Raw genomic sequence first — 25,079 nt, 5'->3', positions numbered from 1 at the left:
CTCATTTATATCAGTAACGATAATAGAGCTACCTATACAGAACACACACACACACACACACACACACACACACACACACACACACACATATATATATATATATATATATATATATATAGCTCACTTTTGGCTGGTTCGTCCCTACATAGTGCATACGAATGTACTATATACGCACCAGCTGTCTTTGTGAAATTCCCCTTTAAGACGATCATCGTAATCCGCCAAAATCTCACCGGATGTCGATCATTAAATGATCACTCATAGAATTATCGTGGAGATATGCGGGTCAATAGAGGCGTGATCACCAAGAAGTGGCCATACACATAGGAGCAACACGTCACGCCGGAGAGTGCGTATACACATGTGCGTTTTTATCGATGACGAAAGCGCGTGGGCAGTCAGCTAAATTCTTCACTCCAGTAAAGCGTAAGCTTTCATTGCAGGAAGACAGCTTTAAGACATAATAGTAATGGACTGTATAATTGAATTTGCTCGAGAGCTATGCTGGGATGAGTATAATTCAAAAGTTCAAATTTAGATAAAGATTGTGAAAGAAAAAGCAGCTTAAAAATCAAGAGCTTAAAAGCTTCGCGATGAACAGCTTCAAATCCGAAGGTGTCTTTTGCAGAGCTTTGAGCTTAACAACTGCACGCGCTGGAAGGCTCGATTCATTGAGTTTAAAAGCTCGCGCTCGAAAGCTGCCGCTTCTCGCGCGCGCGCGAGCTTTCGCTTGCAGTGATAAGGAGGGGACGCACGCGTATCGCATCGCCCCTCGCGGTACCGCCGCCTCCGCCGTCGCCGCCGCCGCCGCCGCCGCAGCAGATGATACCGAGGGACAGGGCGATACGCGCTCTCGGATATTCGGTCAGTGTGCGCTTCCCCGCGCCGGCGGTCCACCGCGAGATAGTCGTCCGGACGTGGTTAGTATCCAACGTCGCGGTGGACCAGCGGATGCCACAATCAGCGGCGCGTCGGCGGCCGCTCGTCCCCGACATATTGCGGGCTTGCGAAAATAGGTAAGGATATTGAAAGCGTTTCGCGAAATTATATACCAGCGATTTTATCGCGCGCGGAGAGATACGATCTGCCTCGTTTAAATAGAGCGATTATGATCGCTCGTGCGTAAGCACTTGTTGCTGGGACCGCTGGTCACTCTAGATAGAGAGCTGTCGGACGCGGTGCTCGTCTTCTTGCGGACCTCGTGAGCGTCGTCGCGGCGACGACTTGCGCAACGCGCGTCGCATCGACGCGCCAACAGCGTCTCGTGCACGAGGCGAGTGAAGCGAAAACGCGATTGTTTTCAATCATGGTATTCATGGTATATATGTAACATGTAATCGCGCGCAGTTGCTAGGATATTATTAAAGAAAAAAAAAAAGAAAAATTATGTCTATGATGATTCTTCTGTCTACGTACGCAAATTAATTTTTAAAATTAATTCTATTGCGCTTTGCGGAAAGGTAAATTTGTAGATTTTCATCACTTCATATCCATTAGCTTGATGTCAAGCTAATCTCCAGATTCGATTTTGTTTTATCATTAGATTAGAATACGATAAGGTAAGTATATCAGAAATGAAATAAATATTTTTTTGTTGTGAAAAAAGTTCAATATGAAAGAAACTTTAATAAGTTTTCATTTCATAATTTTCAATATTGAGAATCAAATTTCATAGAGTGAAAGATTTAAGCTTCTTTTACTGTCTTCTTAATTCAAATTTTTGTATTTTAATTTTAATGTTTTTTTTTAATTTTAACTCTTATATAAATTATCTTTATGCAATAACTAATAATAAAGTGACAATCGAGTATTTCGCTTCAATCGCTATTCGAAGACTATGCTTATATGTATTTTCTATTAATGACTGTGTAATTATAGATTATTTATTATTAGTTATGTCACCCTCAGAAACGACGATAAGCGGATTTTATCAGTATCCAATCCCATTTTTTGCGATATCGAATATCAATTGTCTGATGTTTTATTCAATAACTTCGGTTGGCCGAATCATAGATAGCTCAATTTAGTCCGTAGTACATACTCGGTCCTTTCATGATCGCGGTTCCTTTAATAGATCTCACGCCAGTACGACTGCAGTTTTTATCGATACATCTTACTGAGTACGGCGATTACGAATCACGCGATATTTTCGATAGAAAATGTCTAGCTTTATTACATCGCATTACTGAACATTATACGGCGTTTTTGCTACGCCAAAGTTTAATTCGAAGGTTTTATTTATACATAGCTGATTAATACAACGTTTCCATTAAATATCTCGTTGCGTTTTTACATCAGCTAGCACGATAATTTTTCACGTTCCGAATGAGAATAATTTTTCATATTGCGTGTGCAGTGATAATTTATTACTTTTCTCTATAAATAAATTGCCGATTAACGATCGCATATTAGCAAAGGCTAGCAAAAAGCTTTTATTGTGTCTTCTCTTACCTTCCTACAGAAATTTATTAACTCTATGAATTTTTCACGAATTTAAATTAAATCTGCAGTTTTTCGTAATCCGGCGATTTTAATTTTCCGCCACATAACTCACGGTAATTAAATTGCGGATTAAAATTTTTCCGCGTTATACGGAAGGATTCTTCGTGCGGGGTCTCGACCTGCGGGATCAGCAAAATGATCTCGACAATAACGGCTGAAAGAAATCGTTCATGACGCTGAACATTAGCTCCATTTACGCGTTTCTTCGACGATAAGCACGCGCGGGCAGCTTGTTGCTTCTTGCACTGCCGACCCGCAGGAAGTGTAAATTAACGATGGAATCTGACCTACTTGATGGTGCATATCGCACAGATCAACCGCTTCTTCAATCTCTTAAATGAGTTATATAAAATTTATCCATCAGACAGCGAAAAGGCAATGGAATGCGATCACTTCCGAGTGCGAAAAAAATGTCATTGAACTCCATTTAAATGGTGGTCGAACGAGTCTCGTAAAAATCTACACGTCTCTTCCACAGAAAGCTTCCATTGAAATTATCTCTCGTACGATGCGGAGTACTACAAGACATTCTTATTTATAAGCAAGAGAGAAAATATTTTCTACCTGTAGTTATTGATTGAAAGCTCGACGCGCGCCGAGAGGATATAAGCGGAGGAAATGGAATTGTTACGGATCAAAGCTATTTAAGCCTTAGAATCCTGAAATAAATAGTCAAGGAGAGACAATTATATACATCAAGTTATGCAACAAGGCCTCTTGAAGTATTACAATATATGATTGAAGAGTTAAATAATCGTATGATGGAAATGACGATGGTAAATGAAAGAGAAGACCTAGCATGGACTGCCTAGCCTATATATAGTTAAAGATAAGATCGGCTAACATAATTTTCGATTCTCTTGGTTCTCGCTGTTTATCGCGTTTACCGTGAAATATACAATATCTACGTATTCGATGTAGATAAGAACTGATAACGCGTTATTTCTTTCCTAAATGAAGCACATTTGAAAGCGTCGTTATATGTGAAGATAAACGTGAACATTCACTTAATGCTATCAATATTTTTTTTATGCAACGTTAATTATAAAAGAAATACACAAATACTGTCACGTGAGCCATCGCAATTAAGAAACTTTTTGTTCTTAAATCATACATACGCAGGAGATGAGAGGATTTGTTCTTTGGTCACGAAATACATTTTGCATTTCTTCGTTACCAGTTGCATTTCTTCTCTCTCACAGCGACTCTCCGAACCGGACGGACACCTTCCTTATGTAGCAAAACGTCGGAATATGCGAGAAAGCGCTTTAGCCGTGCTGCTGGTATGGACACTTGCAGCCCAGCAGGGGCTGTGCGGCAAGTTGGAGAAGATCGCCCAACAACCGAGCAACGTCCTGGTGGATTATTACGCCTATCGTCACATCTCGATTATTCATTTCAATGTGCCCGAGCGTACCGTCGCAGTCGTCTTCAAGTACGTATTGGATCGAAAGAAAATAGTAATCTTCTTCTTCGAGGTTTCTTCTTCATACTTAACGCGTGCAATTCGAGGACATATCAGCGACGAGATTTTATTCCTTCCACAATTATTTTTCCACAAATATTATTTATCTTCATCAGTTTTCTTCAATTTTTGAGAGAATCTAAAAATTTATACATATCTATAAGTTGTTTACATATATATTTTAATTCGGGGTTCGATGACGACAGAGATGAGCGTCTTATTTCCTCGACTTGCTTTGCGCTGAGCTAGAGTTATTTATCTACTCTCTTTTAAATCAGTGAAATCTTATCGACTTGCAATGCTATACTTATAGTTGTGATTATCAGTGACTATTCACTGTTTTTCAGTTATTCCAAGAGGACACTCTCATTGACTGGAATCAGTGTATCATCACTGAAAGACAGTGCATCTATCACTGTTTGATATAGTTATAAGTATATCACTAAAATCAGACTATTCATTGTCTTTCAATGAATATAATATATTGATTCCGATTTAGAAAATACATTTTCTTCCGTGTCTTTTGTACACGAAGATATTCTGTCGCGTTTTAGATTCACGGCGAAAGAAGAGAAGACTGGCGGGATAGGTAGATGCACCCCGCTCAACGTCTCGTTGCATTTAAAGTCTGCCAGTCTGCCGTTCGTCTGTCCCGATGGTTCAAAAGTAGCTGCGAAACTGATGGAGGCGAAGAAACGTCGGCGGCATTACAGTCTGGAGATGTTGAGCGACGGTGAGCAATATATGATCAAGATAGAGGCTCCATCGGCGGGCGACTGGTACGCGATCGCCTTCCGTAGCTGGACCGATCCTGAGGATGGAAAAATCAAGCAGCAAGGTATGAAAAGGCAATTATATCTTTTTTTAAGAAATTAAAAAGTTAGGGATAAAATAAAATTATATTACCAGCCGCTTGCGTATTTTATTTTACAATAAACGTTCGCGGCTTTTGCTCGATGCGCACATATAATTCTTCAACGTTTCTGAAATAACATTTCTGAAATAGCAGAAATATTTCTTCAAAAATTATTTTAAAGGCAACATTATTTTTTTATATTTGTAAATAAAAGCTATCTTCGCAAAACTCGAAAAGATGGAACTTACGCTGCCTTCTTCAGAAGATTAACAAGAAACTGCTGTTCGCAGGTCTCAGTGCGTCCTGTGAGACCGTGATGGATGCCGAGATGTTTGTAGAAATGCCAGCTACGACGTCGTTGGTGGATCCTGAGGTCGAGAATAAGGTGCAGCTAGATGAAACCTTCGATACGGCGATAGTGCAGTATCTTGTACCGGACGTTGGTCTCGAGGAACTGAGCCTGTCGCTGAAGTCATCATGTGGCGAGGACTGCAATATTGTCGTTCATGTTACAGCGGAGGACAATCTCGCTGATGGTTTGCTCAACTCCACGGCGACGTTTTTGCCTTTTAAGCCGTATACAAGCAATTTCCACTATATAACCCTTCGTCTACTGTCGGGAAATGCGTCGAACGTGACGATACAACTGCCGATGAACCGCCAAGCAGACGTCGGAATCGACCGGGTGGTGCTGTCGAGAAAATCCTTCCCCGAATTTTTTCTGTTTGATTACGAACATCTGCGCGGCAATGACACGAAGCCCCAGCCCTTTAATGTCACAGCCGACGCACTCTCCGTCCTTAGCTTTGAGATCGGCCGAGTGTACGATGTCGGTGGCACGGTCACTCTGGGTTTTAAACTGGTCGACGTGGATGAGAAGTACAAGAAGAGCATCGTCCTCGTAGCCTGTGTTTCTTTAGGTTGGTATATCCTAGAAATTACCTTTAAATCAATTTTTTTAAAAATAGAAAGTAGTCGATGTCTTCTTTAGCAAACAAAACTTGGTCATGTAAAATTAGATTAACCGCTCTCGTACAATAAATTTTTGTTTTATGATTCGATTTCTAGGGTACTACTCGAACATCACCTCGGGTGGTGGCTGTGTCCGCGCACAGGGTCTTACGACAGCGGACGTGTACGTGAACGCGACCGAACCGTCTTACGTACACGTGCCCTTCCCCGAGGCGGGCATTTGGTATGTCAGTCTGCGTGTCTTCTGTCCCGAAGAGCAGGAAAAGACAATCATCGGTGGTAGCGGCATCAACATCAGCTCAATCAACACCAGCTCAACCAACACTAACTCAGCCAACACCAGCTCAACCAACACTAACTCAGCCAACACTAGCTTTTGTCCCTGCAGTCGCACATGTCTGCAGGGCGACGTCGCGTGCGAAACGTGTGACTGCCTGCCGCGCTGCACCGCCGTCCGGGTGGAGAGCATCGTATCGTCATCACCCTGCGTCGAGGGTCGTTGCGGCGATCATGGCAAGTGCATGCACTACATGAGCGGCGGCTTCGTCTTCTCGGCATGCCATTGCACCGGCGGTTACCGCGGCTTTGACTGCGCGGACAACACATACGTTCTCAGTACCAGCGGCATACTTCTTCAGCTGCTCGCTCTCACCTTCAGTAATTTCGCCTTCCTCGGCTCGATCTACGTGGCGATACGACGCGAGTACTTCACCGAGGCGGTTGCCTACGTCGCGGTCATGTTCTTCTCCACGTTCTACCATGCTTGCGAGGCTGGCGAGGAAATCTATAGCGTGTGCATTATGCGGCTAAGCGTGCTGCAGTTCTGTGATTTCTTCAATGCGCTGCTCGCTATCTGGGTGACTTTGGTGGCGATGGCATCGTTCGGGCCGCGATTGACCGCTTTCTGCCAGGTGGCCGGTGCGATTGTGCTTGCGATGGGCGCCGAGATGGACCGCACAGCGCTCTGGGTGTTCCTACTACCGGCCGTCACTGGTTCCGCATTGATCGGATTGTCCTGGGGACTTAGATGCAGAAGGAAGCGCACCATCAGATATCCCTCGCGTCCATATAGGTAAGTTAACAAAGATGATCACAAATAGAGATGAGTAAAATATTGTAATAAATAAAAGCAAGATGAATCAAAGGTTTCATCTTTTCATACGCAATCAAAGTTGCATGTTTTATTACATTTCATTCTTCTTGCTTTGTGCAACACGAGTTATTGATCGTCGACATATTTCTTCTGTTTTTAGAACCATCTACTTCCCGGCCGGAGTGCTTCTCGTCTCTCTGGGCCTCATTTGTTACGCGTTCTTGCAAACACGCAGGAATTATTATCTCGTTCATAGTCTGTGGCATATTTGCGTGGCCATAGGAGTTATTCTACTACTACCAAAACGCAAATACATGAAGTGATAGTTGAAGAGTCGCGCACGCGTTCAGGAGAGATTCGAGGAGACCGAAGGTAGTATCGAAAGCTAAGAGATGTGATAGTAGGCAACCAAAGAGACATCAGGGAAAATATTACAATATAAATGAATAGATATCGCTGACGAATTGACTTTTTTACGAAAGGAATCGCAAGCATCGGTTTTAAATAGTATTTAAAGAAGAAAATATCTTGAAAATTATTATAAACATTATCTTAAGAAATAATTATTCATTTATAATTTTATATCAGTTTATGTATTAAAATTTTTATGAAAGTTACCTTGATAGATTAAAACTTAAATTAGCTTTTTTTCCCTTGTAAGTTTATTTTTCAGCTTTATCATAAAAAAAACACGTGATTCGCTTCGTAGAAAAGTTGTTCGATCGATCACGACATACTTACGCATATTATATATATCAGAGAGATATATTATTCTTCTAAAAAGTATCAGCAGCATATAAATACGCGAGAGTGTTTCAAATACGGAATTAACTTGAGATTTATTAATAATATACATTTAGCAATAAGATGCGACATATAAATAAAATTTAATGACAGTATTAAATCAAGATAAGTCGTCCGTAAAAAGAAATTATTGCTCATTTTAATAAGCATTAAGAAAACTGAAGAAAGTGTGACATTAGGTATTTTCGTTCTTTATTTAGCTCTTGATAGAATTAAAGCCCTATTGAATGTAAATACCATTGTTTGAGAGAGTCGTACGCCAAAATATCAGAGGAAAATAATTATTGTAATTATTGCTGAAATTGACGTTAAATTTTATAAAAGTTGTCTATTGTTCCGTAAAGTATTTTCGAAATGCACTTTGACATTCCGAGAAATCTATTGATCGCACGAATACAGAATGTATCGCTCTACTTTGTTGATTCAGTCGTGACCTGTTTGTAAGGACCAATTCTGAGGTAAAATGTTGGAAACGGGATGAAGGAATATCTTCGTGCGAATGGTGCTTTTTTACTCACACGACTGTTCTCTGCTGTTTTCTCTTATTAATGATAGCGCGCACATTGTAATGTTATTAATTGTAATTGCGTACCGATAGCATCGTTTTTCGATAGCATCGTCATTTTGATAATAGATGCGTTTTACAAGAACATGCCGTATTTGACAAGTGTACATTCCTCATCGTCGTCTCCTCCTACGTGGAAAACTTTAGATTTTAATTTTTTCTTCCTATTGAATATGTGAAACTAATTTAAATCTCATCCACATTGGTGAAGACGATGCGAGCATAGAAATGTAATTTTAAGAGATGTTTTTTTTCCTAGGAATGCGATACCTCGCACATGAACGTCCTGTTTCGAGAGTAATACGCGAAAGTGAATAAAAAAGTAAAGATACAGATCTCTTATATTTTATAAATAACGTATCTATAGTATACAAAGAAATTATATTCTTCTACGTAAAGCATGTCTTCTGCAGGACACTTTTGAAATACTCCGATTTAGAATCTGTTATCTCAACTTTTGCACTAATTTGCCAATTTTTTCATCCCTTCTATTATATATTATATATAATACAAATGTTCTCTCTTTTAACTGTACAATTTAACTTTCTAGTCGATAATGTCTAGATAAGAAGGTAATGCTTGAAACACGGAGTCATTTTTTCAAGTTGCCTTGCACTGTGACAAACCGGAAGAGCGAAACCGTCGTGTCTTTACTTTCCGATTCATCCTCGCGCTGTGTATGCGTGCTGTATTGTGTCTGGGGAGAGTGTCGCGTATACATATAAGTAAATATATGCGACATCGTCATGGGCAGTGCCTGTACTGATTGTTGACACGTGTTAAGCGCGATGCGCCGCAACCGTATCGCGACTCTAGTCGATTCTATTTTCCTCAATGTGAAAGCCGTATATAGACTATATAACATTTTCTAGCCAAAGGAAGAAAGAGAGGAATGTGTCACGCTGATGAGCGCACGTGAGTGCACGGGGGTTCTGCCGAGAGGGATTTCACTTTTGTTAATTTACAAACATACACGCAGACACACACACAAATGTAATTCTCTAAATGAAATAAAAATGAAGCTATCGTTGTACGAGTCGTACTAAAATAGTGCAGGAGCTGCCAATATGCCAAGGCTTCCACTGCTCGTGATAAATAATTCCACATCGCGTTGTTAAATTATTAATGAACTCTTATCCTGTCTCCTTTTTCACCGCATAGAATGTAGTACATGCAAGATACATCGACCTATTACTTTTTATACGTTTCGTTTTTCGTTGCCTCTGACTTAATTTGCTAATTTAAATCATAATCGCCCTTTTCTGAAGAGCTTATGCAATAATTATGCGTAAGCAAAGTATTACAGCGACGAAGGGCCGGTTGACGTCGCAACGCGCGCGTTTGCCGTCGCGATAGCGTTAGCCAGTAGCGACAGCATCGTCTCCATTGAGAAGCCGCAGTGCGGGTACGATCTTGAGCAGTTTCTGCCGTTTCTACCGGCCTCTACCGCCTCCTCGATTGCCGTGCCCTGCATGGCTGTACGGAACACCTGGTTGGTGGTAATCGCGTTTACCATCTTCTCGAAGGACGTCGCCTTTCCGTCCTCGGTCCCGTTCTCGGTGTCAATCTCGTCGCCCATCGCGGTAGCCGATTGCTGCGAGTAGGTGCATACCGCGCGTTGCATGCACGAAGTCGTATCGATGCCGTGACGGGCCAGGACATCGTCGATCCTCGTCAGGGTTTGGGTGAAGCCATTATCTTCACCTGTATTAATTTAATAGAGAATCTTATCTTTGATAGAGAAGGCATGGCAATTGCTCTTTTGAATTCATCTCAATTTTATTCGATTAAGTTTTGAATTAAAGATGAAGAAACAAATGCTTCACACGAGGACTATGGGAAAAAATTTATAAAATTTATAATTTATAAAATCGAAGATTATAAAAAAATAAAATAAACAAGGAATTTAGTCAGTACACTGATAAAAAAGATTACTCGATTAAAATAAAAATGTCATATTAGTACTATTCAAATAACTTATTTATATTAAACAAGTAAAAATTATTTGTTTATTATTAATATTATTTGTATACTTTGATATAAAATAATTATTTGAATAGTGCTAATATATTTATTATATGTATTTATTTAAATTTAAGTAATTTTTTTCTCTCAGTGTATAATTTTGATAATCGAGTCCAATGCTTACTTCTCGCGTATGTGCCATAAGTTCCTGATAGGATATAGAGCAGCTTTGGAATGATGAGAATCGACCCCACGCCTATGATAGCTCCCAAGAGAAGTCCACCAAGATCTATCTTTGCCGGTGCATAAGGTGACACACCGTAACCCTGATTCGGATTTAATTGGTTAGATAAATTTAAATTAATTACGTTTCGGATTAATCGGATCTAATCTATTATAAAAAATAAGCGAAATAATATTGACTGTAGCAGTTTTTTAAAGTAATTTTTATAAACTCTTTTGAAACGGGGAATGAAAAAGAAGCGTAGTAAACGTCCTGAAAGTACAGATAGATATAGAAAAACACAGAAAGAGAGAAATGCGATTCAATACTTACGCTTCCTGTTCCGCCAATATTGGTGAAACCAAATCGCGCTTCTTGACTACGATCCCCAATGTCGTTCGTCTCGGATTCGCGTTTCGACGGTTCACTGTGCTGCTTAACCTGAGACGGCATAGCCACTTGATCCTGCGCCTTCGCCTGCTTTTCCATGTAGCTGATAGAGCTCGGTACAAATCTATTGATAGATTATACAAAAATAAATACATAATATAGATATTTTATCGATAAAATTATATCAATTCTTCCTTTAGATTCTAAATAAGTTTTAATTTTTAAACATCTTCTTAATGCCTTTTATGTATCTTTCTGCAACATTTAGCAAGAAATATTGAATTAGAAAATGTTTATATTGAATATAAACTCATCATATATTATTTAAAATTTGATTGTTGAAATGAGACTTACCCTCCATCATCAAATTTTGGACTGCAATTGACCAGAATGGCGAAGTAGCTTATTGCCACGATTAAACTTCGAGAGATACAAAACTTCATCTGATAAAGAAAAATTAAAAATGAATTAAAAAATTAAACCAATGATTAACACGTACGTATCAATATTAACAAATATATTAACAAATATAATTAAATATCAATTACTTGTGTATTTTAACGAATATTTAGTACCCTAAAATGTTCTACACGATGGAGAAGTAGAATTTTTTAAATAAATAAATCAAGGATGTTTAAACACTATTTAAAATTGAATGTTTATAATTATTGTTATTATTTGGGTAAATAAATATTTAAAGTGTATTATAGAGTTTTAGAACATCTTAAGATATTACAATAAATCAAGACATGATGTATCACACAAATATGAACATAATTATTCGAAATAGATCAAGTAAATACCTTCGGTGGCGATGAGGGTGAAGCGAACTCTCCAAGATACAACGTGAAGCCTGAGATCAATCCGAAGAGATGAGATATGAAGATTCAGTGTCACGGACTGACTGTGCGATGCCTGCTTTCTGGCATATATAGTCGCTTTGGTTGTCTGAGCACGACAAGTCGTGGACGATAATTGCAGCCCCGGTTTCGCTTTCATTGTTAAGTCTTCGTGGTGCATGACGTCTCCCCGTGTGTCGCCTTCGTCATCGCTAGAGAGAAGGCCGTCTCCTCTTCTTCTGCAGCGCGGCTGCAACCGCGTCGTCATCGCCGGTCGCTCGAAATTCCGAAGCTGAAATAATAACCGGTCGTCAACAATGTCCTCTTAAGACGTTCACTGATTTTTGACATGCGAAATTTCGTGACTCCGGCACCACGCGTCTAAAGTGATCTCTTCTCCTGCGTTATGACTTCCCGCATTATGAAACGTGTGCAACCTCGAGGGTAGTTAGGTGGTTACGGCTTGTACCTGCCTAATCGTTTGCGTAGCTTTTGTGTTCGAAAAGTGGCGTGGTGCAATATGATCCGGAAAGATAAAATTAAATTTTAATTTCTGTTAAATTCTGTTAACGTGTGCGCGATTAAACAAAATTATGTCGACAGAACTTATATACACACAAATTATTTTTCGTGCTAAGATTGCAATCTTAGTTTTCTTCTTTTAAGTAATGGTTAACAAAGAAAATTTTTGTGATTATAGTGTTAAAATACACTTATCATTTACTACTACTTCTTCTTGAAGGCCTATAGGGCAAGCCTTAATTGTTTTATCATTTACTTAAAATAAGTAATATTTGCTTAAAACTTCTGTACACTAAGAAAAAAAATTGGTTAAAAATCTAAAATTTAGTCTGTTATAAACAACTAAACATTGAGTTGATTTAACAATTATTAAGTTACACAAAAAAGATAAGTATAGTTAATGCCAACCAATCAAATTTTTAAATCAAGAATTAATTAAACCAACTCAACATTTAGTTACACGTATGGAATTAAATATTTTGGTTTTTCAACAAACTTTTTTTCTTAGTGATATCGAGGAAAATATATGTTAATAATTAATTAATAATAATTGTACTTAAAATATCAGGAACATCAATATTATATTGTAACATTTCTTTATAAATAATATAATATTGCAAAGCATTTTTTACCATTGCTGCAATATTACAATTTTGCAATAAAATATTTCTGAAATATTAGTACAATCTTTCTGTACTCTATGGGTGAGGAGAAGAGTACCAAAGAATTTATAAAAATCTACAAAGGCACAGAGATACAAATCAAAGTCATCAAATGAAAGATCGAAAGGATTAAGGATCTATTGATGCAGGCAAAAGTGGATGCAACCAGCAGTTTTCACGCCATGAGATCATACGCAGTCGAAGTCCTTCCGGTGAAATTTCTGGAAAAGGAAATTCCGTCTTCGTGTCGCGTATTTGACGAACGTCTTTCAGGGGGGATGTCAAAGCGCGAATCGAAGTCCCCCTTTCGCGGAGCTCTCGCGTGTCGCGGTCTGCCCCGTCTCGAGTTCGACGGAGAAGTCATCGTTCTGGACGATGCCCCGGAAAATTCGTTGAAAGCTATGGCCGGCTGAGTCTATAATTTTAATTTCGTCGTTACGTTCGTGCGCTTTTTTTTCTCGCGCCTAGTGAAAATTCGCGTTTACAATAATTTGCGAGAAATGTAGCTAGCTCATAACTACCCGAGTCTCCGATGCGACGGGGTCGGTGCACGACGAAGAGCGATTCTCGGAATGTAAAAGCAATTAATAGTACATTATCTTGTAGATTTGCGCCTAGGTTCGTTAATTCCGTCGCGAGAAATCTGTATTTCCTGCTTTGATAGGGGCTGGCTAGCCTCGTTACGAGTGGAACAAATTAGTGGGGGTCGGCTGCACTCGACGTTGAAAAGCACTCGGATAGCACAAATGCATCTCATTACTTCGCAGACGGTAGAAAGTCGAGGATATCGAGAAGCCAAAAAGGAAAGTGTTAACTCTTCGTCCAGTTCAATTGTCCGTAAGATAATTTTGGACATGAGGGCCACACCAGCAGATTCAATCGCACTGATTCTTCTACCCTTCGCGCTGTTCTTCGTGCAAGTCATCGGTAACAGCAATGAGCGGACGTTCATAAAACCAAATGGCCAGAAGCCGCAATTCGTCTCGTTCGACACTAAAGGAGGAGAGGTCGAAGTGAGTATTTTTTTATTAAAAATTAAAAGTTTCGGAATACGCATGAAAATGATGCCTGACAATAGATTCCATTAATTCAAACGGAATTCTCTTTGACCCTCGAGTCATCCCATACAGCACAGAATAGAAAAAGTATTAAAAGTATTGCTATAATGTTTGAATATATTGAATATTGCAGCAATGTTAATACAATTATATATACATATGTTGCTGCAATATTACATATTAATATGTTTAAAGCGGACATTTTACCATCACTGCAATGATATTGAAACATTGCAATAATATTTTGCAATGCTTTTTCTGTGCGGTGCTGTATGGAATTTCTCAAAACTTTGCCTTGGAATCATCTCGATTGAGGAATCTTTACCAAATTTTCCAGATCAATTGGGATGTGTCAGTGCCTTTCTTCACAATACCGCTGAATCACATAGGCGAGAATGGAGAGGTGTTACCACTGCTTAATGTTAACACGAGAGGATTGTCGATCGCTGGTGTATTAACAGCCATTCTCACGTTAGCGGTGCCCCTCTTGTCGAAGCCATCAGGCCCGGGCATGAATTATCGGAGTACGAGTCTTATTTTTACTCGCTGCTCTGCGCTAAGATAACAAATGCATCGTAAATACTTTTGAATTATACGAGATGTGAATTTCTTTATCAGGTCTCGACTCCCAGTGGTTGCAAATGGGTGATACGATAAACGAGATCGTATTTAGCAATCGGTTTATCACACCCTGTGTGCAGCGCATCGTTTGCACCGTCGTTTCCGAGGCGAAACATTCCGATAGTCCTTCGAGTACCGACAAGATCATCGATGGCCTGTCAAGGTACATTTTTAATATCCTAATTAAGAATAATAAGTGATTAACAGCTATTAATATTCAAAATATTATTTTGGAAATTTTTAAATACTAATTTAATTCAGAATTAATTAAATAATATTATTTTGGACGAAAAAATTTTGTTTGTTTAATAAATGTTAACAATATTAATAATTAAATTAAATTAATATATGTAATATAAATTGCAAAAGGGAGAAATATTATAAAGACAAACTGGAACACATGTAATATGTGAAAGTAAGAGCAAGAGTGAGATAATTAATGTCATTAATATTGAGCACTGAAATTACAATAATTAAATAATGATTAAAATGAGAATAAAGATTTTATTTTCTTTTAAAAGCTAGTCTAGAATTTTACTCGTGTATCATGCTTCGTCCAAAGAAAATTAAATTTGTGACTAAAATGCATTAATTCAATCTAGAAAAATTGAATATTATGAATGAAATTTATATTATATGTGAAAAATTTTTATATTAATTATATGAAGAATTAACTTCTAATCGTGTAAATTTATTTTAAATATCTCAAACAGTCACAAGTGGTTTAAGGATTTCACGAACGGCACAATACTTCAGGAAGCTATTAGGATAGGGCAAGAAGGGAACCACGACTGCGGCCACGTTTACAAGGATTGCTTCGTGACACCAAAGATCCTTAAAAATGTGATGGTGCAATTCGGTGCAATTTGATGTCGCGACGTTCAACGTTCTGCAATTGTAAATTGTATTATTGATCGCGAGGTGGGATTTGGTACCCTTTTATGGTCACACACCTTCTTATTGCATGCAAAACAAACGGTGCATCGCGAATGGCTTTAAAAAAATTTTGCAAAATACCCCTCTGAGTTTGCGAATCTGTCTCACGTTCAATTTTGAAACCATTCGCGGTGTAACAAGCGAGTTACATCAGGACAGTTGATCTTCATTATCCTGATACACGAGGTGTGAAATTTCGTGGCGTTTAAGAGAAACCTCGTAGCGTATTTAGATGACGCGCTTTCACTTTTCCTTTTACACAAATCGTTAGAAAATCACTGCTATTTTAACAAACATAACGAGTCTAGTGTCATATACGTAGATTCATTCCGTCAATTTCGCTTAAAATAAATGATTTTAATTTCTTTGTAACAACGTGAATAAAATTACAAAGATTTGCACCTATGGGATTTTTGCACGTTTCTTCTTCTGAAAAAATTCGAATTTTTTTGAAAATTAAAGACATCTGAAAAAAGAAATTTGCCAACAGCAGACATGATATGTGATTATTTATTATTTACATAAAATAAAAATTATTTTAAGAATTTTTGGTAAATACACTATCCAAAAAAGCATATAAATACCTACAATAACATTCTAATTATAATGCATTCAAACAAAAGTGTAATCACAGCTATTAATTAAAATTATCAGGTAGGATTATTGTTATTTTCAATATTATTAGTCTTGATAGAATCATATAAACATCTTGGAATAAGATAGTATAGAATTATAGAATTCAGAATCCGAGATGTCAAAGAATAAAAAAAGTATATGCATAAATCTCTATCGTACTTATCCCTCTCCAAAATCGTATCACACCTCTCAGTCTTTAAAATCTGACTGCATCTCATTCAAGAAGTTAATTAAATAATTATTTTATTAGCTTTTCATAAAAGCAATAGATAATAATAATAATATCGAAAGAATGGAGTGAACAAATCACAGTCAGCTCAAACATTTGACACGGAATTCCTTTCAAACAGACATAGATAAGAACAGAATAGATTTCGTCGAAATACCTAAGACGTGGACAGGCTAAGATTCTGTATTTGCGATGCAACTTTGTCATCGACCGTGTCCTCGGAAACGCCATTTTGCTTCAAGGGTGCTAACAAGTGAATGGCACTCGCAGCTCGCGCGGTCTCCGCGAGATCTGCCGCGGTTTGTCCCAGCATATCAACGCAACGCGGATCTGCGCCATGAGCTAACAGGAACATGATCGTTTCCGTGCGATCGTGAAGAGCGGCAAAATGTAACGGCGTGCGCCCGCAGTAGTCCTTCTGCGACAGATCGGCGCCAGCCAACAAGTATGACTGCAGGCGCTTCGTATTTCCAACGGTGGCAGCTGAACACATCCTCTCGCCAATCAGCACAGCGTCGCCGTGAAAATGTGCTCCGCACTGTAGCAACACCCTGATAATCTAGAAAATCATGTAAAAACGCATTTTTATCGATGACACTTTGCAGAAGCAAGGGAAGATCTTATTTCACTAATTATTACATATCAATTTTGATAAAGATAATATCGAATATCTTAAAACCATTAAAAGTCTTTTTAATGTATAAATAAAATAATAATGTCTAGGATTTATTGTGTATTTTATAACTTCAATTTTTTCACACATAGAGAGAAAAAGAATTAAGATAGAGAATTTAAAAACAAATTTTTAATTTTCTATATGTTATTTCTACCAAAGTAGATTAACTTTATCCACGGTGCAACTTATTCTTTATCTCTTATCTAGTTCCATGAACTTGAAAAGATAAAGAGTAATATGAGATTAAAATTAATCTGTATTGATAGATCGATATAAGGAGTGGTCTCACCTCATGACGATCATATTCGATCGCGTCAGTCAGAGGCGTGCGATCAAATCGATCCTTAATGTGAACATTCGCGCCCATCTTTAGAAGACGTCGCACAACTTTCAAATCCCCCTCACAGCAGGCTATGTGCAAAGCCGTTCTGCCATCTGCGTTCGCCTGGGAGATATCCGCGCCCTAAACAGAAAAAGCCGATTATAGTAATAAGTAAATTATAATAAATAATTCAAAAACTCATCAATGGTGCATAATAAATTTGTTATTTTTATATTACATTATCTCAGTACGTTATATCAGTGTAATCAACTTACTATTGAACTACGAAAAAAATGGAATTTGAACAATGGAGAAGAAGAAAATAATTTTTAAAAATGTGTTGTAGCTTTCTGAATAATTCTTTAGTCTATTGAATTAGTTTTGTTAGGTACTCGTTGAGAAAGATTAAATTAATATAAATTAAGCAAACAAAGATTATACTAACGTATCCTTTCAAAGACTCGAGTTTGACGACGTCGCGCCTGATTACCGCGGCGTTTAGCATGGCTGGGAACAGAATCGATCCCAGTTCCTGAAGCTCCGCCGCCGAGGATAATCTCAGAGACCGAGCGACTGCTTCCACCAGGTCCCAGTCCTGGATGGTGGGCGGTCGACCGGCGGTCAGCTCACCCCGTAAATTCGTTTGCATCATTTGCCGCTTGGTCTCTATGTCCCAATCGTTCTTCGATAAGACGTATGCGAGTTTCGTCAATGCGGCCTCCGGTGTCATATCAAAGCCCGATATCACACCTGCGTATTGATGGAGAATTACAGCGAGCAATAAATTAAAATTTATCTGAAATAGTACGTAATACTAGCATAATCTTAAACACTATCAGCAAGAAAATATTTATGTTTATAATCTGTGTGACGCTTTATCGCGCAAGTTTTGCGTAATATTTGCTAATCTTTATCGAATGTATAATTAAACGAAAGCAGTAGAAGTGGGAAAAACAGATAAAAAAATTAAAATTGCTAATAATCTCGAAAATTGTTATTTAGACTCAGGAGATATTTGTGTATTTAAATTGTGCATTTTAAATATTAAATCTTTCCTGAATCAATATTTTCGTTTAGCACTACACGGTACCAGCTTTTTGGAGCAGTTTTCCAGCCTCGTACGCGTCCGAGACGCATCCGGTCGAACATTGCGTGATATTCACGACGATCACACCGCGCTTCGTCGCCTGTTGAAGCTCCTCGATAATGTCGTCGCGATTTGTCGGGACGTTTCCCGCGCCATAGCTCTGCAGCACAACCCCCTCGATAGGCGGTTGAAGAAACACCTTGACTAGATCGGATGTAATGCTGGGAAACAATCGGAGCAGGCCTACATTTCGGTTGAGTGACGCATGTACGTAGAACTTTTCCATGGTACATGAACGGAAAATCGAGCGATAGGCCACTGTAAAGGAATATTGGCTTTAAACTTCTTACAGTATCTCGTAAATTATAATTATATCAATCAAATTATAAATTTTTTCTTCAAGGAAAAAAGATATTAATAATTTGTAGCAATTACAAACGATTGATAATGAAAACTATTGCTTGCGCAACAAAGTATAATAATTGAGTAATTTCAAGTGATTAAAGTTTTGTGTTTTAAAACTCTAAAACATCTTAGAGACATCACGCTTCTATTTTAAATCTTTTGACCACCTTCGATCTTGATGTTGGCCGTGGCGAGGGGTGGAAAGTTCGGCGAGTGGAAGGCTTCGAAGGACGTCGCAGACGCCTTGCTCGTTCGATTGCCGCGCAATAAGTTCGTACCGAAGAACACGCACACTTCAGGTATGTTGTAATTCGCCGCAATCACGAGAGATGCGAGGAAGTTGTCCAGACCGTCGCTCCTTGTGTCGAAAATCGGCACTTGCGAACCGGTTACGATGACAATCTTGCCTAGAGCCTCGAGCATGAAAGACAGGGCGGACGCAGTGTAACTGAGGGTGTCGGTGCCATGAAGGATCACAAATCCGTCGAAGCGCTCGTAGGATTCCTGTTAAAAAAAATTGCAAGAATTACAATAATTTAATTAACAATTTAATATCCCTCGTTATTTATCATCAAAATGAATGAGTGCAAGTTTAGTCATCCTTCTCTTGTAACTTGAGGATTAGATTAACTTGAATAAAAGAGAGAGAGAGAGAGAGAGAGAGAGAGAGAGAGAGAGAGAGATTACCTAGAACCTAGAACTGTTTTAGAAACATCGCAACATAATTGTTCATTTGTTTTACTTTTTACTTCAATTACTTCAAATCTTTATTACCTCAAATACATGTTGCTTGAAAAAATAAATCAAATTTAAATAAGAGCAACTTATTTCTCTATTATTTCGATGTCTTGAATGTACCTTAATATCATTAGCAATACGAATCCACTCATCCATGGTCATATTACTGGAGTCGCAGAGATTCGAGTACTCGAATACGGTGTAAACGACCCGACGACTGTCGGTTGCGGTCACGCTGCAAGATTAGGAGAAAAGCGTTTTTAACATTGCGTAAGGGAAAGCGAAAGGATACGCGGGAAACCGGTTCACATTCTTCCGTAAATTAGATGGAAGCATCTGTCATTTTTACGGTTCACGTTTTCCTACGGCAAATAATCAAATTGAGGAAAACTGATATAAGAGAAACTCCAAATTTCTAATTTTCAAGAATAGATATATATTTTAGCAATTATTAAAGTTTCTTTTTGTTTGTAAAATTTTAATGCTGATTAATTATTTATCATTTACAAAAGATTGAATGTTTATTCTTATCATAAAAAGTGCTATATTTAATACAAAAGAATTGAGAAAATCTTAATAAGAAATAGGATTTTTTTAAAAAACAATTCAAATAATTTATATATGTAAAATCAAATATTAGCTAAGATCTAGCTATGACTGAATAAGAATGATCTTTAATAATTAATTTTTCAAATACCTATGTTCTGTTTATCTCATTAATATTCAAATAATTATGTTAATATCCGATTTCTTTCTAACAAGTAAAAGTTCAGATTCCAAAGAAATCTAGTTGACAAAACGAGTTTGTGGAAATGATTTGTTTAATAATAAATACATTTTTATAATTTAAATAGCTTATAAATTAAAGAATAATATTAAAGATATTAAGAAAAGTAAATTATTTTTTAATAAATTACAAGAAAAATTATTTTTATAATAAAAATATAATGTTTTAAAAATGACTCATTATTTCTGTATAAGAATTTGTAATTGTAAGTCACAAATAATTAATATTAAATTTTCAATACTTACGGCAGTACTAGTGGTCCCATCGCTCCGAATCTTTTCTCGGCATACTCGCGATCATGCAATTGTGGATATTTCCGCAGATTTTTTACAAACGCATTGGCTATCGGTACCAGCACTAGAAAGCAGATACTTTGTTATTGTCAATAAAGTATGATACGGTTGGAGATGATTATGGCGTCACAATATTAGTATTTTGTTATAGATACTAATATCTGTTCGTCATCACATTTGGAGCTTTGATTGTGTCATGGTTATCTTTTAATAGTTTTCTTTTAATTCACGTTCAAAGGTGATACTCGTAGATAAAGATAACATCAGAGATGTATAACGAATTACATGAGCTATTCTTTGGATCTAAAATCTCTGCAGCAATCCGCGAAACCTATAGAATTGAGATACACAAATATGTATTTTTCAATGATCTGTAAATAAAAAATTAGGAAAAAGGACTATTACGTAAAAATCCTCGTAAAATCGATTAAGAAGCTGTGAAAAATTAAGATTATACAAAATCGAGAATTCCTCATAGAACCAACCGAGACTCTTTGGAATCTCACGAGAACTTTCTAAATGTCATAGAAAGAAAAATCACTTGAAAATTGCACAAGCCCAATTTTCACTCTAAAAGAGTGAAAGTCCAAAGAGTCTCGGTTGGTTCTATAAGAAATTCTTGATTTTGTATAATCTTAATTTTTCACAACTATTTCACTCTACGAGATTTAAAGAAAAATAAATAGCGAATTTTATTGGATTACATTAGTGCGCATAAGTACACATTAAAGTCGCTGTACACTAATCTAACTTAAGTGCAAAAGTGACACATCACTTACCACTTATCTTTACGTTAATTTATATATGACGGCTGTAATGTGCACCAGTGCGCACTAGTGCGTCCAATCAAATTTGCTAAAAGATACTCTGAAGTCAAGGACAGATACGTGTACGAAACCTGTGTTTAAAACGACAATTTGGGATTTCACGGTGCAAGATTTCACATCCTCGGAAATCTACATGATAATCTCTCTTTAAGTTTCACAAAATAATTACCTCCCTGGTCATTCCTCATCATTCCTATCGTGCCGCCCGTGTAGAGCACCAAAACGCGGCCTTCCGGCTCGTTGCCCTTAGTCATGCCGCCGGTGATATTTCTACTGACGCTTTCGACATTTTTATCATTGTTATCACGCACGTTCTTTTGTGACCCACTAGGCAATTGTGACATAATCGCTCACGCGTGAATGGCTTTCGTGCGCGTGCAGTCGTTCCGATGACTTCTACAAGACTGATCGCTTATGCAAGACCAATAGCTGGTGTCGCATGATCACCACCGATAACAGACGTTTGTTAGGACTCTACGTGTAACAGTTAGTGGGGCTGAGAATGTTTCTCATTCCTTACATTTTTTTAAAGATATATACATTTTATCATCTCCAAATTTGATTGTCTATGAGTATCGCCAAAAAAAGTCTGTTAACTTCATCAGCTATTGATCAATTATTAATTGAAAGTTCTAATTTGTTAATTAGATTTTTTTGGAATTAAAATTTTTATCTGTTAAAAAGAAATCAAATGCAAAAAAAATAGTCACTCCTAAAAATAGAATTCCTTAATAAAAATCGAATTTATTAAAATGCAAAATGGAAATTTCTCAGTTATAAAAGTCATATAAAACAAATTAAATCTATAATTAAAATAAGTTCCCAAGTTTGAATACAAAAGAATTAATTTAATAAACATACACTAAATTAAAAAGATAATTAAATTTATTCTGTGAGTTTCAATAAAGAATTATCTATTTCACATGTAGTAGGATAAATTTGCCATGAAATTGATTTCAATAAGTACGCAAAAACAAGTTCTGTAGTCGCCTTTGTAATTTTCTCATAAATGAAATAAGAGAATAAGAAAAGTCACCTTGTTGCTTGTTATCATCTGTTAACAACTGGCTTATTCACTCTTATACATACTGGTATGGTCATACAACAAGCTCCTAAGTGCTTAGAAGAATAGCAAAGAGCAACAAGTTTTCAACTGAGGTTCTATGACTATAACAACCGTATGTTAGAAATCTTTATCTTTCAATAAGCCAGTTGTTAACACATGATGACAAACAGTTAGGTGATAAATGATGTTGCATTTTCATCAATTGTAACCAAGATTAAAATTCAAAGATAGGGAATGTGTCATATATTTTTATCACTATCAAACTCTCTGTTTTTATCATCTGCTTAAAAGATATAAAAAATTAAATTATAGTCTAAATGCATAAAACAGGTTCAAATATTTTAGATCATACCTGTGCTTTCATCACTATCATATGTATCGCTATCTGTATCATTTTTGAAACTGTGTTCAAGAAATTTCTTCATAGTTACATTGCTCAGATCTTTTTTCTAGTAATTGCTAATTCAGTTCCTTGTGCAAAGAACTCCTCCATCGGTCGTTACTTTGCTCTGAACTTCTTGCTTTTTTCTAGTAATTGCCGATTTCTTTCCTTCTGGTAACTGGAGAGGTTTCAGGGTCATTTTCTTCACTTTCATTTTGAAGATACTTATATTTCTAACTCAGTAATCTAGGAGAAATTATAAATTGTAAATATACAGAATATCAATTAAATATCGTTTATTTGTTACAACAAATAACTAAAAAAATTAAAAATTTTCCAGTTTAAATATTTTAAATTATTAAAATTTTGTAATATTTGTAAAAGCAATTTTAAATGTAACAGATTGTAGAGGAATAAAACATAGTAAAAGAAAGTCATTAGCTTTCCATATGACATAATAAATTTTTATCAAAATTCTCTTTTGAAGATAACTAAAAAAAAATAATAATAAATTTTTAAGTCGAGCAACGCGAACGGTGCCAAGTCCTAAGATTCGCACGTGTATATTCGTAACCTTTTCATTTTTCATTTTCAAATAGTGACTAATAACTATAATATACGTAATAGAAGTTCATTTTCGCTTTTTTTACCTGACGCCTTTACTTTATCAAAGTATTTATAATATAAATATTAAATGTATAAATTCATAAATTTATTTCATAATTTTCACGTGGTCTACGAATTTGTTGTTGTATTAGCAGCAAGGAACCTAGAAGAACCTGAGAGCGGCCATGCTGGGCTTTTTACCTTTAACGCTCGATTGTTGGCACACCTGGCGAAGCGAGCGCCGAGATGTCAATTCCAATATGTCAACTTTGAATTGTTTTTAACCATTTTCTCGCGACCGATTCATTTGTCTTGCACTATATCGACAATTTAGGCGAGCGTAATGAGGACGAGACGCAAATACCAAATTGTAGGAGCGAATACAAGTACAAATTGACTCACCGTTCACCGCTGATCGCTCCGTCCAGCCTTGTCTCGGTCGCAGCTATCGAACGTACGATCGAGAGTCAAGATCCTCCTCACGACAATTCGTCTTGATTCATACTTGGCACGAACGCATGGCCCTTCGTTTTCGACACTCTCGAAATATACTCTTGGTACTCATACTCGTCTGAAACTCGGGAACGAGGCAACAGAGGATGCAAAACACGATTGAGCGCGACAGGACCTCACATCGTATCCGACACGATCGACGGATAGTTGTGACGACGAATGCTCGACACTTCACTTCATTTTCGGCTGTTCGGTACTCCACGGTATTTTCTGGTATTTTCTAAACACTCGATCGCGTCAACAACTCGTACGGGATGACGAGGATGCGAGACGAAATACGCCACGACCTTGCTCCGTCCTGCCCAACCGACCGCCGCTGTATATGCGTACTATGCGTAGCGGCACAGCCGCGCGTGCGTCATCAGCGCCGTCGGCGCTGCTACGCAGTAAATGTAACCGGTCGATCAATCGGTTGATCAAGGCTACGTTCCGTTTCACGCATAATGCATGTGGCACATCATTTTATCCTTGTAATTCCCTAAATGTTAAACAAGGACGAAATGATACATCATGCGCATCATACGTGAAACGGAACGTAGCCCAAGTAGGGCGGCGCGTAGTCGCGTCGTGTCGCGGCGCATTTCAACTCGCATTCTTGTCGTCCCGTACGAGTTTTTGACACACGCGACTGTTCCGAGAGTACCGTAGAGTGTCGAAAGTGAGGTGAACTGTCGAACGTTCGTACCAACATCCGACGTGTTGAATACGATGCATGGTACGAAGTCGGTATGTATGTACATACGATCGTGTGGCGTTCAATCGTGTTTTGCATCTTCTTCGTTGTCTCATATCCCGAGTTTTAGACGCATGTGAATACCAGGAGTGTTTTGAGAGTGCCGAAAACGCGCGTTCGTGCCAAGTGTGAATCAAGACGCATCGTCGTGAGGAGGATCTTGACGGAATCGAACATTCGAGAACTGTATAGTCGAGGTCGAGACAGAGCAACCAGCGGCGAATGGTGAGTCAATTTGTACTTGTACCCTACAATTCGCGGTATTCGTGCCTCGTCCTCATTACGTTCGCGTAAATTATCATCGGT

General features: G+C 37.7%; 4 protein-coding genes across 8 annotated transcripts; 2 read left to right on the top strand and 2 right to left on the bottom strand.

Annotated features, from left to right (window-relative positions):
• Nucleotides 1-807: 807 nt before the first annotated feature.
• Nucleotides 808-9,290, top strand: LOC105203369 (post-GPI attachment to proteins factor 6). 2 transcript variants are annotated; one of them, XM_026132999.2, is made up of 6 exons: nucleotides 808-1,016; nucleotides 3,705-3,937; nucleotides 4,522-4,805; nucleotides 5,114-5,743; nucleotides 5,892-6,867; nucleotides 7,049-9,290. In XM_026132999.2, exons 2-6 carry the CDS (start codon nucleotides 3,756-3,758, stop codon nucleotides 7,209-7,211), a joined length of 2,235 nt encoding a protein of 744 aa, XP_025988784.1. In that variant the 5' UTR covers nucleotides 808-1,016; nucleotides 3,705-3,755; the 3' UTR covers nucleotides 7,212-9,290. The 2 variants fall into 2 exon arrangements, with proteins under 2 accessions (XP_025988784.1, XP_039314287.1); XM_039458353.1 differs by having other exon boundaries at nucleotides 4,503-4,805.
• LOC105203377 lies at nucleotides 8,504-13,743 on the bottom strand. Of its 3 annotated transcripts, none has more exons than XM_011172172.3 (6): nucleotides 13,619-13,743; nucleotides 11,639-11,966; nucleotides 11,190-11,278; nucleotides 10,779-10,959; nucleotides 10,407-10,548; nucleotides 8,504-9,961 (listed from the first exon to the last, which is right to left on the bottom strand). In XM_011172172.3, exons 3-6 carry the CDS (start codon nucleotides 11,276-11,278, stop codon nucleotides 9,558-9,560), a joined length of 816 nt encoding a protein of 271 aa, XP_011170474.1. In that variant the 5' UTR covers nucleotides 11,639-11,966; nucleotides 13,619-13,743; the 3' UTR covers nucleotides 8,504-9,557. The 3 variants fall into 3 exon arrangements, with proteins under 3 accessions (XP_011170474.1, XP_039314296.1, XP_011170469.1); XM_039458362.1 differs by lacking the exon at nucleotides 13,619-13,743 and adding an exon at nucleotides 13,453-13,591; XM_011172167.3 differs by lacking the exon at nucleotides 13,619-13,743 and having other exon boundaries at nucleotides 11,639-12,680.
• LOC105204177 lies at nucleotides 13,567-15,943 on the top strand. The gene is made up of 4 exons (XM_039458363.1): nucleotides 13,567-13,871; nucleotides 14,254-14,440; nucleotides 14,535-14,700; nucleotides 15,251-15,943. The coding sequence occupies exons 1-4, from the start codon at nucleotides 13,605-13,607 to the stop codon at nucleotides 15,405-15,407; spliced, it is 777 nt and encodes a 258-aa protein (XP_039314297.1). The 5' UTR covers nucleotides 13,567-13,604; the 3' UTR covers nucleotides 15,408-15,943.
• Nucleotides 15,944-15,965: 22 nt separating this feature from the next.
• Nucleotides 15,966-24,358, bottom strand: LOC105203356 (L-asparaginase 1). 2 transcript variants are annotated; one of them, XM_011172151.3, is made up of 10 exons: nucleotides 23,930-24,358; nucleotides 22,892-23,167; nucleotides 21,643-21,902; nucleotides 20,599-20,710; nucleotides 19,687-19,801; nucleotides 18,996-19,332; nucleotides 18,427-18,741; nucleotides 17,782-18,086; nucleotides 17,304-17,477; nucleotides 15,966-16,897 (listed from the first exon to the last, which is right to left on the bottom strand). In XM_011172151.3, exons 3-10 carry the CDS (start codon nucleotides 21,815-21,817, stop codon nucleotides 16,496-16,498), a joined length of 1,935 nt encoding a protein of 644 aa, XP_011170453.1. In that variant the 5' UTR covers nucleotides 21,818-21,902; nucleotides 22,892-23,167; nucleotides 23,930-24,358; the 3' UTR covers nucleotides 15,966-16,495. The 2 variants fall into 2 exon arrangements, with proteins under 2 accessions (XP_011170453.1, XP_025988785.1); XM_026133000.2 differs by lacking the exons at nucleotides 22,892-23,167; nucleotides 23,930-24,358 and having other exon boundaries at nucleotides 21,643-21,935.
• Between the last annotated feature and the right edge of the window lie 721 nt (nucleotides 24,359-25,079).

Source organism: Solenopsis invicta, chromosome 16 (assembly GCF_016802725.1).
Source record: "Solenopsis invicta isolate M01_SB chromosome 16, UNIL_Sinv_3.0, whole genome shotgun sequence".
In the NCBI taxonomy this organism is placed as follows: domain Eukaryota; kingdom Metazoa; phylum Arthropoda; class Insecta; order Hymenoptera; family Formicidae; genus Solenopsis; species Solenopsis invicta.
The sequence above is the reverse complement of the archived record's forward strand: the minus strand, read 5'-3'. Positions and strand labels throughout refer to the sequence as shown.

Excerpts from the sequence above, each read along its gene's own strand:
- LOC105203369 (XM_026132999.2), top strand. The coding sequence starts at position 3,756 with ATGCGAGAAAGCGCTTTAGCCGTGCTGCTGGTATGGACACTTGCAGCC. Across the intron at positions 4,806-5,113 it reads TGGAAAAATCAAGCAGCAAG|GTCTCAGTGCGTCCTGTGAG; the intron begins GTATGAAAAGGC and ends TGCTGTTCGCAG. Across the intron at positions 6,868-7,048 it reads TATCCCTCGCGTCCATATAG|AACCATCTACTTCCCGGCCG; the intron begins GTAAGTTAACAA and ends TTCTGTTTTTAG.
- LOC105203356 (XM_011172151.3), bottom strand. The coding sequence starts at position 21,817 with ATGTCACAATTGCCTAGTGGGTCACAAAAGAACGTGCGTGATAACAAT. Across the intron at positions 18,087-18,426 it reads AAAACTGCTCCAAAAAGCTG|GTGTGATATCGGGCTTTGAT; the intron begins GTACCGTGTAGT and ends ATCAATACGCAG. Across the intron at positions 16,898-17,303 it reads TCGAATATGATCGTCATGAG|ATTATCAGGGTGTTGCTACA; the intron begins GTGAGACCACTC and ends ATGATTTTCTAG.
- LOC105203377 (XM_011172172.3), bottom strand. The coding sequence starts at position 11,278 with ATGAAGTTTTGTATCTCTCGAAGTTTAATCGTGGCAATAAGCTACTTC. Across the intron at positions 10,960-11,189 it reads CCAAAATTTGATGATGGAGG|ATTTGTACCGAGCTCTATCA; the intron begins GTAAGTCTCATT and ends ATCTATCAATAG. Across the intron at positions 10,549-10,778 it reads ATATTGGCGGAACAGGAAGC|GGTTACGGTGTGTCACCTTA; the intron begins GTAAGTATTGAA and ends AATCCGAATCAG.
- LOC105204177 (XM_039458363.1), top strand. The coding sequence starts at position 13,605 with ATGCATCTCATTACTTCGCAGACGGTAGAAAGTCGAGGATATCGAGAA. Across the intron at positions 14,441-14,534 it reads CCCGGGCATGAATTATCGGA|GTCTCGACTCCCAGTGGTTG; the intron begins GTACGAGTCTTA and ends TTTCTTTATCAG. Across the intron at positions 14,701-15,250 it reads ATCATCGATGGCCTGTCAAG|TCACAAGTGGTTTAAGGATT; the intron begins GTACATTTTTAA and ends TATCTCAAACAG.